This window comes from Manduca sexta, chromosome 14 (assembly GCF_014839805.1).
Source record: "Manduca sexta isolate Smith_Timp_Sample1 chromosome 14, JHU_Msex_v1.0, whole genome shotgun sequence".
NCBI lineage: Eukaryota > Metazoa > Arthropoda > Insecta > Lepidoptera > Sphingidae > Manduca > Manduca sexta.
Window position 1 is genome coordinate 5,122,356 of NC_051128.1, and position 19,303 is coordinate 5,141,658.

General features: G+C 32.3%; 1 protein-coding gene across 1 annotated transcript in view; it reads right to left on the reverse strand.

Moving 5' to 3' along the window:
• Positions 1-235: 235 nt before the first annotated feature.
• Positions 236-19,303, reverse strand: part of LOC115439910 (G-protein coupled receptor Mth2) — a 91,440-nt gene continuing 72,372 nt past the window's right edge. Inside the window, exons 2-10 of the mRNA XM_030163979.2 lie at positions 8,223-8,434; positions 7,348-7,574; positions 6,905-7,090; positions 5,945-6,023; positions 5,531-5,718; positions 5,041-5,157; positions 4,237-4,393; positions 3,644-3,833; positions 236-3,447 (exon numbers count right to left, since the gene is read on the reverse strand). Of these exons, the coding sequence (XP_030019839.1) occupies positions 3,343-3,447; positions 3,644-3,833; positions 4,237-4,393; positions 5,041-5,157; positions 5,531-5,718; positions 5,945-6,023; positions 6,905-7,090; positions 7,348-7,574; positions 8,223-8,434 (1,461 nt within the window). The 3' untranslated portion in view covers positions 236-3,342. The remainder of the gene's footprint in view (positions 3,448-3,643; positions 3,834-4,236; positions 4,394-5,040; positions 5,158-5,530; positions 5,719-5,944; positions 6,024-6,904; positions 7,091-7,347; positions 7,575-8,222; positions 8,435-19,303) is intronic.

The window sequence follows — 19,303 nt, forward strand, 5'->3', positions numbered from 1 at the left end:
TGTAGTGGTGAAGCGTCCATACAACCCGATTCCTACCCGCTTCCTTTTTATTTACGTTTATCGAAGTTTTGTTTTCTGTTAAATTGGCCGCGATATGTAAACTGGGACAATTTTTTTGCCTTGGGTTACCTTTTGAAAAAAGTCACTCTTCGTCACTGATGTAGTGTAGTAGAGAATTTTAAAGCAATAATTATAATAAATCCAAAATAATGTAACATGAAAAATAAAATCACAGTTATATATAAAGCTTGTTTATTTAACGTCATGTTTTGCAAAATAGACAAATATACATTTTAAATTGTCACTTTTTTCACTTAAAAATTCCGCATCAACATTTAACAATAATTATATTACATAGTTACACACGCATACACTAACTTACACAAAATGTTAGGACTCATTTATACACAGCGATTAACGCGACAATATACGTTTACTTACCTACGTAACTATAAGATTACAGTATATACAAGGCTTACTTGCGTCAACCTCGGTTTGCGCGGCAAACCATGTGAAATCGTAATCCGAGATAATAGAAATCACGCTGTCACTTTCATTAAGATTAGAAATGACAATGACATAAGTTCTGTCTTGAATTACAAACTCTGGTTTACGCTAATGTTGACGAGATAACCTCAATTGCTACGAATTTATCGGAATTTAATTTGATTCTAAAATCGGAGCTGTCTTGATTTTAAAATTCGCAATGAAAAAATTATTTAGGCATTTCAAATTCCATGAAGATTCGTAACATAAACTATATATAGCTATACATTTAAATTATTATATCTAGTCCTATATAAAAAAGATTCAGTAATATATCAGGTAGGCGTGTGAACATAATTTATAACATATACTCTTCGATAAGAAATAAATATCAAGATACATTAACTTTACACATCTAATTATTGTCGTGAATTTTTTAAATTTTGATTACAAGCGGTATTTAAAAAGCTTAGTGTGAACTCAGAGGTCAAAATTCAGAGGTCAGCAAGACTTGGCAAATATTGGCGATGTATTGATCAAACATTGGTTGGTAGATTTTAAAAGCAAAAGGATCGTGTTTTTTTCTAACCAATTTATCTTTACAGAATGATAGCGTATGCACAATTCTCATAGAATTATGGATGTTAAGCATCGTTTTCCAGTTACCAGGTCAAATATTAATTTGCTGATTTTATGTGTAAATCGATGTTCTATACATCTTCATCAATTTCAAATTCTCTATTAACCACCAATATCTATATGCGATGAGCTCTATAATTTACAAATTTATTGACTTTGGAAGCTTTGTCATTCAGTGTGGAATAGGCTTAACATTAACTTAATACATTATAATCAGGTATCTGAAAAAATTATATCTACCTGATTTGTAATCCATTTAAATTATAAATGTAACTTCTTTATACAATTATTTTATTTCAATAGACATTTGCAATATATTTTGTACGCTATTTATGAATGCACAAATTACTAAAATAGTTTCTTAAACCCAAATTACGTGACATTGCAAGATTAACAAAAAAAAAAATAACATAAAACTAAACATAGAAGATTTTATGAACATAACTATAACATAGTTGTAACAAATCTGACAGCTATTACATAAAGCAATACTTAGATCTAAAGTATAAATAAGACTTCACCATAAACTTTTTGTGTAAATTGTATCCATCGGAAAAAAAATAGCGAATAAATTACCAAAGTATTTACAAGTTAAAATACACAATTTATGACTAGGTTCCTAAGAAGGAAACAAAATGCACCAGAAATTTTATAGTTTTTTACTATTATTAAAGTATGGCACTACATATTTTTGTCTCATAAATATTTTTGGAGTACTAGCCAGCAACATTAAGCAAAATTTATAACAACAAAAAAGGAATTAATTCAAGTATACACAATTACAATCATTAATAGTAATAAAATGCAATCCTGGACCACAGTTGAGTTAAATAATAAAAATATATGTTTTTGAATCATCAAATCCCAGGTCTCATCCAATGCATTTAAAAAAAAGAATACCTAATTATAAATAATAATTAAACGTCAGCGAACTTTTTAAATGAGCTCAAAAAAGGAAGAGGTTCTATATTCAAATATATATTAAAAAAAAACTGACTACAACAAAATATTAGCTGGCAAGTACTAGTTTTTTAAAAGCTGTCTATACATTACGTTATTTATCTTGGTCACTTGTATCGTTACGTTATAAAAATATTAAAATCTCTTATGCTAATTATTAACAACCATAATATAACAAGCTGAGTTGAGCTTACACTTGAGCTGAGAAACATTTCAAATTGGTCAAAGTATTTGAATAAATACTGGTTATTAAATAGTTTTTCTACAAAATAAGCACTTAGGAAATTCTACATTGACGTAAATACTTTTCTTAGCTAAATATACGATAGCTATAAGTGTATCCAATTCAACAGATTCAAATAAAATAGCCTCAAAATTGTAGTATCGTAAATAGACGAGATCGTACATAGACGAGATTCCTAAATTATCTGCAGTATTAATACTAGCAAACCTACAAAATTTTACAAATAAACGCGTAAGTACTTACTAAGGAATTTCATATAAAGTTAAACAGTTTATGTGGACAAGTTCAATCAACCGCAATAATGTTCTTTGGCAGCTCAAATGTAATCCCAACTAATACAGACGGTAACTAAACGTTAATCGCATAGAACAAGGATACTAAGCTTGTTATGAACAGTTCTATAGAATTTATAAAACAATTATTGGAAAACTTTAGCAAAATAACAACGGTAAAGAATATGCTATCACAGGAGTAAAAAACATGAAAGAAGTCGCAGTTGATTTGCATTGATAAAGTTTTTAAGGTCAATAATATGCATCGTCAAATCATCAATATAATCGCTTTATTAACTGATTTGTCGATTGCGCCAAATAATCGTGGTATTATTAAAAATTAGCTACACGAAATATTATGTGAGACAAAATTACCAGAATAGTCGCGTGTAAATGAATTCACAAAGCATTTTATCCGTTAAAGTTTTCTTTAAATAACCCATTATGTTTTATTATGTTACAATTCATTTCCTATTCTGATTCAAATCACAAATTGTTTTTTTTTTTAATTTAACTTACCAATTAAATTACCCAATATCCGGTCCCTAGCAAATCTAATTATCAGTGCCATTGTAAATAACACTTCAGGCATCTATTACATTGTCCAAGTAAAATACAATTACTGATGTATATTATTGACCTTCAAAACAAATAATACTGTTACCGCTATCAGTCTCGAGTGTCACTTCCCTATTGTTATCGATAGTTCGATTTTATCGATAGTTTCATTCCTACAGCGCACTAAACATAGTCCCTCCTTCCCTCTCTGATGATACTGTTTCTTTCACTCACTGACACTTCCGAACCATTCACCTTTCTCCCGCAGGATTTGAAGAGTTTGGACGACTGTTGATAAATTCATTCGTCAATATCGAGATTTAAGAATTAAATCATTATAAAAGTAACTTATGACTGAATGATTTAATACTAAAAAAAATTAGGTTGATATCTTCTTTAACATAAGAAACATAGTAACTTAAATTTCAATGGAAAACTCAATAGAAAAAATAATTTTTAATGTCAGCTATCTGTTTATATTTACCTTAACATACGACCGGACGGGTTGCTGCAACACGAATATGGCAAAGATGACCACTCCTTGCAGTGCATTGATGAGGTCAAATATAGACCACACCGAGACGGTAGAGGAACTAGAACCGGCGGCCCAGGAGACCACCTCCAGCACCCACGACAGCCCCATGATAAATGACAGCATGCAACAGGTTCGGAAACTTTTGACAAACGAAGAAAATAAAAGCAATTATTAAATGTAATTCAATACCCATTTTTTGTATTGTTTCTTACTTAATATTCAATGCTGTTTTCAATTGGTTTGATGTTACACGATATTTCGATGTAATCAACAAGCAAAGCTCTAATGATTTGGTCGCTATTAAGTAAAACAGAAATGCTAGTTGCTAATTGGTATGCACAGAATACCGTGAGTTCCTTTACATTTGGTAAAACTTGATCAGACTTTAAGATAACCTAGGATCAAGAACACTACTCTTTTAAACATATTCTACCATTTATAATTTAAAAATGTCCTCAAAGATCTAAAAGAAAACAAAAATATATATAATTTAAAAAATATATATAACAATTCATATTTTTATATATGAAATTATCCCTTACATTTTTTTATACTTCTTCAACCTCTGACTGATGTTGCTTGGCGCTTCTCGCGGCGGTGACGAGGTCCGCTCCTGCGATGATAAAGGCTGACCCAGTACAGCTTGCAGCCGAACCCAGTCATCTGACGTACTGAAGTCTGAATGGGTCGGATCCAGCGCTAAAATGGACAATGCTATTAATATTATTGTACTAAAGCCCTGATAAGTAATCCATCAATACTGGTGAGGTTTTATGTTAGACTAACCATTGCTGGCAACAACTATTCGGTTTTAGTTCTTTTCCAAGAAAAAGGTGGCCAATAGAAGCCTATCTGCCTAGTAGAGAAAGTATTTGTAGAATCGAATCAGTTTCAGAGATTACACTACATCCATACTTACAAAATATTAAGTATACACAAATCCAAAATTCAAAAGATTCTCAGAAACGTGGGAACCTGAGACAATTGTAGTCACAACGCCCAAACCCGGCACAAATATTTGCATATAAAACAAACGCTCCCAATCGACTTCTGGTTTCTTCATTCTGAACAAGCATATCGTCCAGCGCCACTTGTTATGACGTACATACATTTTATATTTTATAAAAAATTGTGTCAGGTACATATTACAAAAATTACATAAATTTACAAAAAAAAACTGTCCCCAAAATAGTAACATCGACGAACCATTTTAGACTGCAGAGCGTACGCGGTAAATATTGGCCGGGGAATTTTCAACAAACAAATGACGTCACTGATTGTCAATCAAGGCAGAAACCAATAAAACTATGAATCATAAACTGCATGGATATTAAAATGGCACTCACGATCTTTAAGCTCATCGTGCATAGCGAAGAGACGCGATGTGAGAAAAAATATTATTAAGTTGCTCAACAGGATCACAGCTACCGGACCGTAAAAATATGGCAACGCTGCCTCGTCCGCTGCAAAGAATAATAAACGTGTTATACACATACATTGTTGCGTCGTTAAGGACGATGAGAAATTATCTATATGTTAAATATTGAAAAATATAATCGACTTAATGAGTTGCAAGTATTATTATGGTGTATTTCATGTTCTTTTGTTTAGTCATCTGGCACGCAAAAAATGATTAATATTCAAGTATTAAAACAAAACGAACTAGCGGGAGGTGGTAATTCCTTGGTATTCCCCTAGCATCCATTACGAATAAAGGATATTCATTACTCATAGGTCATCGCCCTATTGAAGACACATTTTAGATTTTTCTACAAAGTTCATTACAAAAATAAATGTTGTTCAAAAATTCGTTTTAGAATATTGTTTTTAACTTACTTTTAAACCAGCAGCCTTTGACTCCGAAGTTTGGTTTGAGGTAGGTACTGGGTACCGCGGGGGAGAGGTCCATGGTGATAGTAATGACTAACAATAACACAGGCAGTAGTATCGCATATGCGCAGTACCATGCGAATCGTCGCCTCATACTCCGCCGGGTTACTGGCGATGGGGTTGTTAAGTGTCTCCTACAAAGAAAATTCTCGATGAAACACTCGTCTACATTTTTAATTTCTTCTTATTATATTTTGACCACTTACCCATATAATTGCTATACTATATATGTTATTTATATATTATTATATTCTTCTTAATGTATTATAATAACACTTCTAATAGTCTCTAATGTTAAAAAAAGTTATAACCCAACCAATCTTCTTAAAAAGTCAGTTAATAAACATGAAAAAGTCTTACCGAGCATTCAAGAATATATCAAAACACATCACGTTCAGCCAGAAGAAGCACGAAACAAATGAGAACTGGATGAGGTACGCTGAAATGAAAATAGTAAATTAACACATCGAATGGAATAACAATGTTGACTCACTATGCAATGGAAAAGTCTATTTCATACAATACTGCAGTTTACCAGTTTTTTAGTTTTTTTTTTTTTTTTAGTTTTGTACATATTTGTTGAATTATATATCTTCTAGTAATTGTTTATAATATTTTAAATTCATATATCTATACAAATCAATAAAGTATTTATTTTTATTTTTTTAACATGACACTACGTTTGTTAGTCTGGCAAGGGCTTGCTTATACAAATTACAAACACACCAGACTTTTGGGTGACTGCTTTAAATGCTCGCAACCCTTGAAAATTAAGCGACCATGCTAAAGGCAACTCACTAACGGGTTACAAACCTCGGCTCAGGACGATCATTGAGAAAGGATGAGGCATCAATATTTATGATGTTCATTGATGTATACTAGTGATCATGAAATATTTATTCCTATATAGGGCAGCTAATAAACCAGAACAGAATTGTGGAAACTAAACATTTGATTGCGAAACGCGTCAGCGACATCTAATAAACCTGTTAGCCCCTAACACCTCTGTAGCAGGAGGACAGTATAAAGTACAGGTCTTATTATTACTCGATATAACGAAGATATTGAGCAATAATTCCCTATAAGCAACAGTGGCGAAGGGACCATATAACTCGGTTCACACCGGCTTCCCTTGCGTAATTTATGTAAAATCTAATTATCATTAGAATGATTTGCAGACGGCATTTATGCATATAAGTACCTATTTATGTCGGATTACCTTTCGGAAAATTTCACACATTCACTGATAGGCAAAATCAAATATTAACTATGAGATGTGGGCTGATCGTGCCTAATCGCTAGTATTCACTCAAATCTTACCCATAATAGTGCACGCGACGACGGGAAATGCATGGCCCGCCAACTGAGTGGCAGCCAAACAAGTGAACGCGAGTGCCAAACAAATTGTGTGGCACGCCAACGCTTTACCGTGTGTGTCCCTCAGTTCTGTTATGAGTAAATATACACACGCCGTGATCAGGAGAAAGGGGACTGATATTAGGAGCCCTGCAATAGAAATCGTCTTATTAGAATTATCTGTGAGTGTAATAGTAGATAATATGTAATGTTTTAGCGATAGATTATTAAGTAATAATATATGAAATAAATTAAATGTTGTTACGAATATTCCAATAAGAACGTCCATAAATAAAAAAAAAGCATTTTGAATTTAACAAATAATTAACATCAATAACATTTATTGGAACACACATTACAAGCTATTTCCAAAAATATTCCTTATAAATTTCTACTATAGCTCTTACCTGTAGCATAAACTATAAGAGAAGCAGAAGTCTTGGCTTCCTCCAATGGAGTCGTGAAACAAACAAGAGGCAAGGTCACCCCCGCTGGGTTTGCTGGACTCCAAAACGTTTCCATACAAAAATCCCTCGTCCCAAGCAAATATTGCGTACTATACGGCACAAATAGTGAACCATTCACCAAAAGATAGAACTCGTCTTTACTGTAAACATCAGGTTCTAATTTATAGCTGTAAACAAAACAATACATCGTTAATGTTATTTCATTATTAATTACAATGATTGCGTTATCAGCGCTTGCCGGATATGCAGAATTGTAAATATTATCTGGTCTTGCCATTTCTTCATGTCCTGCCCTTTGTTTACGTTCGGATTGATGAAACAATAGTGTTATAAAATATAGTATACATTACGGGTCAATTAATGAGCTTAAAATTTAAATCACCTCGTTAAAATGGAAAAATGGGTTATGGTTTAAAATGTAGTACATAATATGGACGAAATTGTCATAATAGAGTCGGATTTTCATTAATTTATAAAATGAACCAAAATCAATAAAATACTACGAACTCCTGTTTATGAAATGTGTAACCAGTATTTGATAATTGATATGCTAGGTAAAGCAATTCCTAATTATATATCTAGCCATATTTTAGAGGTGTTTATACAATTATCAAATCATACAAAACTATTGACTGATAACGTGAGAACTTCATGGGAGAATAAATAAAATCTAGCTGCTGAATATAAAATAAAGAATATAGTAATTTGGAATTGGCGCTATTAATTGCATTTATTGCAATATTTATAATGAACGCTCCTTATTTACAAATCTACTGATATTAACGATTTATATTTGTACAAAACACTCAAATTACCTCTCGTAAAGACAAGGGTTGCCAACGATTGTTTCATAAACATTGCTGTCGTAGCTAAATATGTGTGTCTCGTTCGCTTTGTGGAAGTCTGGCTGGAATGTCAGGGAGGATCTCGCGCATGCCGTCTTGTTGTTCCCGTCTTTCATCACGAAGGTCATGTTCTGACCGCTTGGACAGCATTTTCGAACCACCGGCAGCTCCTTGGCTTCTTCCTGTGGAAGAAAAAAGAATTTAAGACTTTGGAAATGTATATTATGCTCCATCTTGATTGGTTTTTTGTCTTCTTTAACTTGAAAATATATAAATACAGTTTTATAACCATTTTCATTACATAATTTTCATCCTTAAGCATTAAATAAGAAAATTCAAATATAGTAAACCACAATCGTTTTTATTCGCCTTTTCGCCTATATCAATAATATGAGGGAGGGTTGTATAATGGTTTCTTATATTTATTTCGAAAGACGTTCTCAATTCGAAGTGTATTTTTTGTTACCTGTACTTCGTTATTTAGTATTCGATTTGTATTTTTTTTTTATTTGAACAGACGTACCTACATTATTAGAATGGTCTCATAGATTTTTTATCAAAATCGATTTCGTAGTTTGGTTTTTAAATCAAAACAACTGGAATAAATATATCACCCAAGTAGTTACACAAAATAGCGTATTTTCTTTCCTGTAACTTTTAAATAGTGTTTTCCTCCTGGGGTCAGTTGGGCCTATTTCAAATAATGTAAAATGGGTTACAAATTTTGGAGTCGATGCCCAATTATAATTGCTAGGTTCGGATACGAACAAATATTAAATTTTAATTAGGTACTGACGTCAAAATGCATAACCTGCCTATAATGTTAAATTACTTTTTTTAACTTTAATAATTTCAAGATAATAAAAAAGTTTTATTAGGTGTCGAATACTTCGACTTGAGGATTATTGATGATGTCACCATCTAAATCGGAGTGCCTATATTCTTGGAAGGACCTTTTGCTTTTTATATTGGCAACATATTTTGAATAAAGTTAAAATTATAACCTCATCACTAAATACTATATTTTATTATTTTTCTAGCTTTTGCTCGCGGCTTCGCCCGCGTGGAAGAGTTTTCAAGGATAAAAGTGCCGTTGTATAATTTCCCAAGCTAAAAAGCAATAACCTTCCAAAGTTCTTGAATCATCTCCATACGAAATTTCATTTAAATACGTTCAGTAGATTTTGAGAAAATTGAACATGCAGACAGCTTTTGGGGACATTGTTTTATTTTATGTATAGATAAGTATTTAACAACAAATTTTTATGTGAGAGACCCACACACACACCTTTTATACTCGAAAGGGTAGGCATAGGCGTAACTAGGCCACCATCTTTCCCGCCATGTGTATTCCGTCCCATTATCTTATAGGGGGCAAGCCTATCGTCATTCCAAATTCCAGACTCCGGGCTGATATTATGTAGAAAAACCCAATATCACTTTGCACGACCAGGGGATCGAACCCTAGACCTGAGCACTGCAGTCACACCATAATACGTTTACCCCACCGATACAGTCATATTTGATTGAAAACAAAATCGAATGGGTGAAACTAAATCAAAAGTAATCGTAAAACATTATATTTATTTTACAATTAAATTACGTACTGAAAATTCCCTTGACTTAAATATCAAGCGAGTAATCTCAAAGCGTACAAAGTGACTAAATTATTGAGTATAATAAGATTTTTCATGACGTCATCTCAAATTGCGTCACGCCACATAAAAGCCAATGTAAGGACAAGTTAATTATGGTTGTCATTCAAACAATGATAAATTGGTCGGATCGTCTGTAAACCTAATCAGAATTCAACGACGGTATTTGAACTTTGGCGTATTCATAAACCACTGAAGACAGAGGTTGTTGATGCAATGTCTTCGTATCAAATTGATCACGTAATATCATTAATGAAAGAATTGTTGACATACGAAATGAAAACATGAATGCTTTTACCCTTGAGTCGACAGCGATAAAGCAAATGCTTGACAATATACGTAATGAAAAATATCGCAACGAAACATTAATACCTACAGTCAATTAAATACATATCACTTAAAAGAATAACATTAATAAAAAAAAATTTACTATCGCAGAATTAATTTTACAATTGGAACTTAATATAGAATTTAAATTTAAAGCGTTGATAGGCTAAGTGGAAGCGGACTGCGGAGACGAATGTCCGCAGGTTCAAAACCCAAGAGCACGCTATGACTTTTCTAGATCTATATTTATATGAAGGAAAGGTGAAGGAAAACATCGTGAAGAAATCTACATACCTGAGGAATTCTCTATAATCTCTATAATCTATCTCTCTGAAGCTATGTGTACTCTGCCAATCAACACTAGACCAGTGTAGCGGACAGATGCCTAATTCCTCTCAGTATTATAGGAAGCCAATGTCCAACACTGGGACAATACGTAATACACGTCTGATATTATTATAGACTAATATAACCTAAAAATGTTACAACCAGCCTTGGACTTTATTGAAGCGACCCAACACATCGTTCCAAATAGGCGCCAAAAAGGCCAGAGTAAGTAATATTAAGGTTACCGTCTGTTCCGCGGCGTGTATGCACGTGACGAGACACATAATGAGAGTGGATGTAAGGGAGCCTCAGATCAGTTACCGTAGGGGGGTGTGGCCCAATTATTCTGCCCATTATTGGGTTTAATAGTTCAACGCCCCCGAACAAATTGTTTTCGTTATTGCTTTTTGGGGTGATATTAGATCCTTGATGAACATGTCATGGTATACTTTTGGATGATAACAGTATTTAACTGTGTATAGATTGCTGTAAGAATATTTTATGTATTGTTTGCTAATACATTACTTAGTTAATTTAGTGTCTTCTGTGTTTTTTAGTTGGTATCTCATAATTTTTCTTGGTCACATATATTAATTGGTTATGTTTTAAATTAGTATTTACTTGAAACTATTATGATTTATATGGTTCGAATTTAATTATCAAATTCATCACCCAAAACAACAGCACCAACGCTTGCTAAATCACGAGTACGTCTCAACTACAAAAATAATATTAAAGGCGATAATTATAAACCGTAAAATAAATACAAACTTAGACTGAAAATACTAAAATTTCTCGATAATTCCAACTAATTATAGTATAAATACCGGCTCGCTCCTCTTCAATTTCGAACGTAAATTGCGCCGATGAACTCCAAAAATTGACAGCCAATTAGCGCACGAAACGAACCGAAATACCTATACAAGACTATTGATACATCGGACCTGCTTCTACCAGATAATCTGTGGGGAATAATGAAAATCCAAATACAGAATGCTGTTTTAAATGAACTGGGTGTTTTGGTTTTGTTACATCACAAAGCTACAGATGTTACAAGTTCATAGGGTTATTTGAGGACGTAATGTGGAATATCTTAAAAATAATCATTGTAAAAAAGTAATAAATTGTCAAATATCTACAAGCAATGCAATCTGAAAATTAATAAAATAATTAATTAATCATAAGCACAAAATAGTATATAAAATAAAAATAAAACTCATTTTACATAAATATTCCACTTGTATCATATATTCCGTAGTAGTTCGCGGTAGTTCATTCTCTGTAAATTTATTTTTAACCCTAACCGTATGAAGTGCAAACTTTTCTTTAAGGCTGAAGAACTTTGAACAAAAAGTAAGGTAGGCGCGACTAGAATGGACAACTCCGCGTTTATAAATGTTTTAAAGAAATATTCGGTGTTGTTATATTTTTAATATAGAAGCGGAATAAACGCGTTTTGATATTTTTGATTGTATTACTACATGACTGAATTATTGTCTCGGGCTATGCAATATAACTGTATCAAATTAAGATTATAAATATACATAACTATTGAACGAACAAATTAAACAAAAGTAATAGGACTGTGAATCATAAGATTTTATGTGCAATAAAAACACGTGACAAACATGAAAATTGATGAAATTGAAAAAATAAAGTATCATTTGTTAGTAATAACAGTTCTTCCAGGTGGAACGAAGTTGTTCCCCAAACTCACGACAGGAAGTCTTACAAATATTTACTTTTTCTATCGAACTCTCCAACGTTTGCCATCCATTAAATGTTTGTAGAATTTTCATATTACTCCTCACGGAATACATTGAGTGGGCTTTTGTCAATGTATTTCTAAGAAACAAAATATCTCCCTAGATGCTACTCTGAAGTGATTCTATAGTGAATAATATTCATCTTTGAGCAAATATCCATTAGGTATCTTTTATTATATAGCATTAAAATCGTTATAAAAATCTTTATATAAATTTTTCAATCAAATGTTATAGCAGACGATCAATGTTTTCTTACTTGAATGAGAGAACTTACAATTACTCCGGACCTGTATATGACAGAATATCATTTTGATAACCGGGAATGAGTTTTTTGATGATTGAATAAATCAAACAATACTGACATCATGTTTTATATAATACATAATGTTTCATAATGATTTTGCTTGATTCTGTGACAAGCCACTTCGCTGACCTCATCCTCTTCTGGATGATTCAGTCTCAGTTAAATCGGATTTACGAAAACCCACACAAAATTTACTCGACATGGGATACGCATCCAGAACCCTCCCGTCCACATATATACCAGTATAAAAGAGACAATAACTATAACTTCTTGAAGTAATACAGACTGCCGCTAGACTAAGAAGGCGACAATAACTTCCTCGACGATATATAAAAACACTTTCATATCTTAATTGCTTCCTGAAGCGATAAAATGTCGAGCATTATCGGCATTCCAATACAATCGCCTTTATTTGCTAAAGTGCCGATAATTGAATGAATTCCGATCGAACGGGATATGGGATATTCCCAGCTAAATAGAATGATGAATTGCAAAACTGAGACAGAAGCTATAAGAGATAGACTGAGGATATTGAAAAAAAAATCAATGATAAAGTTATTAAAAGACCTCAAACAAACAAAGAAGAGCATTACATTTATGGCGAACACAAGAGATGCAGCTTCCATATACTTTTTATTAGTTCTAATGCTAAGCAGAATTGGTTCAAAAATCATATTTATTATAAAAATAGAGAGACTACGTTTTTCTGTTTTAAATGCAAGATTTTTTAATTTTCTAATGGGAAGCTACATAATCCTGTATGATAAAAGACATTTTTAACCGGAACGAACTTAACAAACGGACGGAGTCGCGAACAATTTTTAATATAACAAGCAAGAAGCCTCATCATCATTATCAGCCTATATCTTCGTCCATTGCTGGACATAGGACTCCTCCAATATGAGTAATTTTATCCTACCTTCACCCTGTCGCATCCAGATCTTGCCAGCGACATTTCGCAGATCGTCACTCCACCTATCTGGAGGGCGTCCTACACTGCGTTTGCCGAGTTATGGCCTCTACTCAAGAACTCGTTTATCCTCATAATATTCTAAGGAAGCCCTATAACATTAGCAACAGAACATCATAATATCTAAGCAGCCTTATTCATAAATTAACAACGATAAATAACCCATGTGACGACTTTTGCCACATTTCCTCATTCTTATCTTGTAGAACATTTCACCTCGCGTGGTTATAATCAAAATTATAACAAAACGTTTCATTCTGAACGTGGCACGTGGGCAGGTAACACGACAGGGCAGCTTTAACACGCTAGTCACGTTTCAAATACTTAGAAACAAGTAGGACAGCTAAGGGTAAACATCATTGAGAAGATTTTGTTGAACGTGTTTAAGTCAAATTTCGTGGTTGGATAATTTCTGTAGAATATCATCGATTTTCCTTAATTTTTTTTTTAATAATTTATGTTCTAGTAATCAGATAATATCCAGTCGAGTAAAACATATTTTGCTAGATTCTTTCTTGCCTACGTAATGTAACTAAGAGGATACTTACGTATCCTCTTAGTAAATAAATATTATTAGTACATATTTTATGCTAATAAATTATAATTTATCAGTATAGTTGAAATACGTAAAATTTCCATTCATCACAAGACATTCATAAACAGAAGGCTTAAATTATCTCGTTATATTTAATTAGTTGTTTCTCGCGCGTCATATGTCCAGACAGTCCAGTGTCAATGACAATGTCATTCAAAGCTGTCATTGTGTCTTCAGTGTCAGTGATAAGATGATTAAAAGTACCCAGACGCTTGCAAGTTCCTTTAGTGACTTTACAATTAAAATTAGATATGAAACAAACATCATATTATTATGAATTGTTTTATCAATATTCTGTTTCATTTCTCCATACTTAAGGCTTACTGACAACTCTTTTATTGGATTTCACTTATGACATATCTGTCGTTCCTATGAAGGTTTTTTCTGTATCGACTAGCCAAAGTGACCCCTCTGCACCTGATGATAAGTGGAGTGGGATTCAATAGAATGTCCACTGACGAGAGATGATTACCCCTCGGCAGTCAACACAATTATGCCGGCCTGTTGGAGCCGGATATACACAGGCTGATCTCGGAACGCGACTCATTTACGTGGGCCACTATGGTAGGTTTTAACATCTTGTGTACGGTGCTCGCTATCCGGACGGATATATAATATATCGTACCACCAGCAAACAAACCTTTTTTTTGTGCTGTAACATATTTATTATGACGTAAATTAAAAATGAATACGGACAGAATAAAAACTGCTTCACAACCCTTGATGCGTAAGTGCGACTTGACTCATATTTGCCTGATTTTTTAAAAATACCGGAGTCATTCCTATATTAATTTATTTCAATGGTATTTAAATTCGACCTACTTTAAGCTTTTGAATTTCATCATTAAATAACTTATTAAAAAGTATTTTGGCGCAACTCATATTTTAATCCATTTACGCCACTATTATAAAATAGTTTTAAAAAATATTTTAAGAAAATAACTTTAATAAAAAACGCTTCAAAAAAGGCATATTAGTTGCATACTTATAATTTTAAAATAATACTAGCTGACCCGACAGACGTTAACCAGTCTAAACTATGAATTTGCAGCTCGCATTCTGTCAATCGCTGACAGTTATTTCAAACAATTGACCGTTATATAAAATTAATATTATCGTTAAGTTTTCTTAAATTTTCTAATTTTTCGCGCTATTTTTTGATTTTTTCTTTCATAAGAACCTTCTATATATATATATATATATATATATATATATATAGATTCTATATATATATATATATATATATATATATAGAAGGTTCTTATGAAAGATATATATATATATATATATATATATATATATATATATATATATATATATATATAAGTATAATAGACAGTAGATATATATATATCTACGGTATGGTATGGTATATATCTATGGTATGGTAGACAGTAGATATATATATATAGTTTTTAATTTAAAGCAACAAATGGATCAAATATACACGTAAAACAGTTTATCAAAACCGTTGGCGCCATCGATAAATATACCAACGGTTCCGTTTCATTTGATATCTAATAGTCTATTGAAGCATTGAATATTGAACATGTCAAATATTATTCAGTGGATCAACAAATATGACACAGGATCTAAATTTGCTTTTGTAGTTTACTCTGGTGGAACTGTTTGGATTCTCTTATGAATAATTGGATAATTTAGAATCTTATGTTTAAGTGAATGATGGAGATGGAAATAAAACTATTTACAGATTTTATCGTGGTTATTTATATTATTATTTTCTCCCAACGTTTGGAAGACTTCGCAGCGGGCAACTGTTCTCAATAAAGACATGAATGCCTCTCAAAAATGTAACATCGGTGTGGCAGTTTAGTTATAAAGCAAACAGTTCGATGGCGAATGCTAACAATTGATGTAAACGCATGGGTTTGAATACAGGAAATTATGAACAGACCCTTTTTTGATAGGATTTGGCATATAAAAATATAGTCAATATTTTTATATGCCAGCAACGAGGGCCATCACCTGCCATGCGACCTTAAACATGATTATCAATAGTAGGTATCAGAGTCCAGAATAAGCTGCCGCCTCAAAATAAAGAAAGAGGTTTTAGGCAGCGGAGAGAAATCTTACGGTTGGAGGTAATGTTAAAAATTGAGTATCTAAAATAAGAAATTCAGTATCATAACGATTATATTATACTAAATTGATGATATTAATAAAGACAAAAAGCGGCGATAGCCTAGTTGGTTGTGGAACGGACTGCCGAGACGAATGTCCGCTGGTTGAAATCACAAAGGCACGCACTCTCCGACTTTTTAAAAAAAAATATGTGTGTATTCTTTGTGAATTATGGCTTGCTTTAACGGTGAAGGAAATCATCGTGAGGAAACTTGCATACCTAAGAATTTCTCTATAGGAATTTCGAGGATGTGTGAAGTCTACTAATCCGCATTAGGTCAGCGTGGTCAAACAAGCCCTAATCCCTCTCAGTAGTAAAGGAAGCCCGTGCCCAACAGTGGGACAGTATATAATACTGGGTTGATATTATATTATATTATTATAAAGATTTGAGTAACACATATAGCAGAAGAATTAGAAAAGAGCACATTTGTTCTTTAAGGTTTAAATTTATATTACAGTGGTAATATAATCATCCTTAAACCAACTTACCAGGTAAAGAGAAATTTAACCTTCAAAACGCAAGTCAAGATTACGAATCAGTTAGTATTCAGGGAATGTTTTGTGAGTACTATATGAAATACGTAAGGTCAAAAAATACCACTTTGATGTCATTCTCCGTAATAATAGCAATTCGTAACAATTCGTCAGGCGATTTCCCAATACACGTCCTTCATGGTCACAAACCTTATTATTCAAATGCATAATATTTTTGTTTAGTCATTTTGCGTAAACATTGCAAATTGCAATATCTTTACTAATTTTACGTCGGCTATCCTTGAATAAAAATATTATTCTCTTTCCCAGAAGCCACATGCTATAAAACTGAAACTTGTTAGTGCAATAGATTTTATGTATACGGCATACTTCGGGGCAAATAATTACTAAATATTTTGAAATGACATTGTAGTGCATCATTTAATAATGCCGTATGTAGAAAGGGATAGAATATTGTCAGAAACCTTGCTGGATTAGTAGATGTTAAATCTTATGATTCTGAACTACCTACTAACTTCAAAAAACGAGTATGCTTACCCATAATTTGAGAAAACGAAACGACGAAATAATTTAGATCAATTAAAGTCGTGGATCAAATTTATATTAGGGAGCATTGAATGTTCACTGAGGCAATACAATATCAATTGAATAATCTTTGTTATCGCTGAATACATAAGGTGTATTTTACCCATGTTTATTTAAAAACAAACACTGGTCAGTATAAAAAACAGTTTCTCTTTGATTCTAAATACAATTCGAATTCAAAAAAAGAATGTTTTGTTGAATGCTATAGAATACTTTATGTTTCGAATCCAATTTCGAAATAACTTTTGTCATGTATAGTTTTTTTTTATTACACTGCATCCGTAAGATACTTATTACTTACTTACTATACGTCAATGTACGTATTTAGGGAAAATATTGGCAATATTTTTATATGCCAGCATAGGAGGGCCAATCACCTGGCATATGTGTTCTCAAACAAAAACACTAATAATAGGTCTCAGAGTGGAGAATACGCTGCCGCCTTGAAAGAAAGAAATGGGGATTAGGGAGCGAAGAGGAATGTTAGGCCTTAAGGAAAATGTAAAACATAGAGTGAAATAAAGAAAAACAGTTTCATTCTAATATAGGTTTAGATTATATATATAGCAGAAGGATTAGAAAAGAATAATATAATTATCCTTAAACCAACTTACCAAGTAAATGGCGATACATTTCTTGATACTTGAGAAATATAACTTTGCAGAAACGCAAGTCAAGATTTCGCAAGAGTTAGTATTCAGGGAATCTTTTGTGAGTAATATGTAAAATACGTAAGGTTAAAAAATACCACTTTGATGCAATTCTTCGTAATCATAGAATAAATTAATACCAATTCGTCATGTGATTTCCCAATACACGAAACCTTAAGTGTCACGAACCTTATTATTGAAATGCATAATATATTTTGCTTAGTCATTTTGCATTTACATTCTGTAGAGACATTGTATAGTCCTTACTTATTTTAAATCTGCTATCCTTGATTAAATTATTTCACTCAGCATTTTACATTTGTTTTTATAACGAGCAACGTAGTTGTCAAAATAAAATTTATAAGTAAACATATTTTTATTCTGAAAACTGTAAATATAATAATATTTTGTAAGTAAAATTATTTTCTTTCTGAAACCTGTGAAGTAACATTAAATTTACACGAAACATCATAAACTTAACTGTAATTCCTCCTCCTAATAGGAATGAAGGATTTTTTGGAACCGAACATAAATTCCAGACAAAAAGGTTAATAAATATTTATGTGCACTCCTCACTTCGGACCATCTGTTGTGTACATTATCTCCACTCAAATATATCTTCGCTTTGCACCAGACAGCTTTCGTACTTAACAATATTTATTTCGGCACTAAAGGGCAGTATTTTTTTTGCACACAACGCTCATATTAACTGAATCCTATCTTGAGAATGAATGCTCTACGCAGAGGTTTCTGGTACAAAATAAAGTCACATAGGAGAAGGCTCAATTGGATAGAGTTGTGGAATAATATACCAACTATTTTAAACGACATTAGTGGATTGTTATTTGTTACAGCTGGATTATTCCATATATAAAAATATTTAGATTGATTGATATATGAAGTATTAACACATACTTTTTTGTGTCGGATATAAATAGGTCTTGGCGTGTTTTGCTAAACAGTAAAGTATCACATTTATATACATTGCGTATTAATTATACGCAACATATTTTTAGGTCTAATTTTATTTAAACAGTAAAATGAAAATATATAAAATTTTAAAATAGAAAGCATCGACTTAAGTACACTTTAAGTGCCAAAATACTCGCCTTTTTGACTCTCCTAATGGTCTCATCAAGGTGTAACCTTTCAATGAACTCTACATCTCGTACTCAAATATTTAGATGTTAAAATTGAGATTTACTCGATTTATTTTAGAATACGTGGGTGAT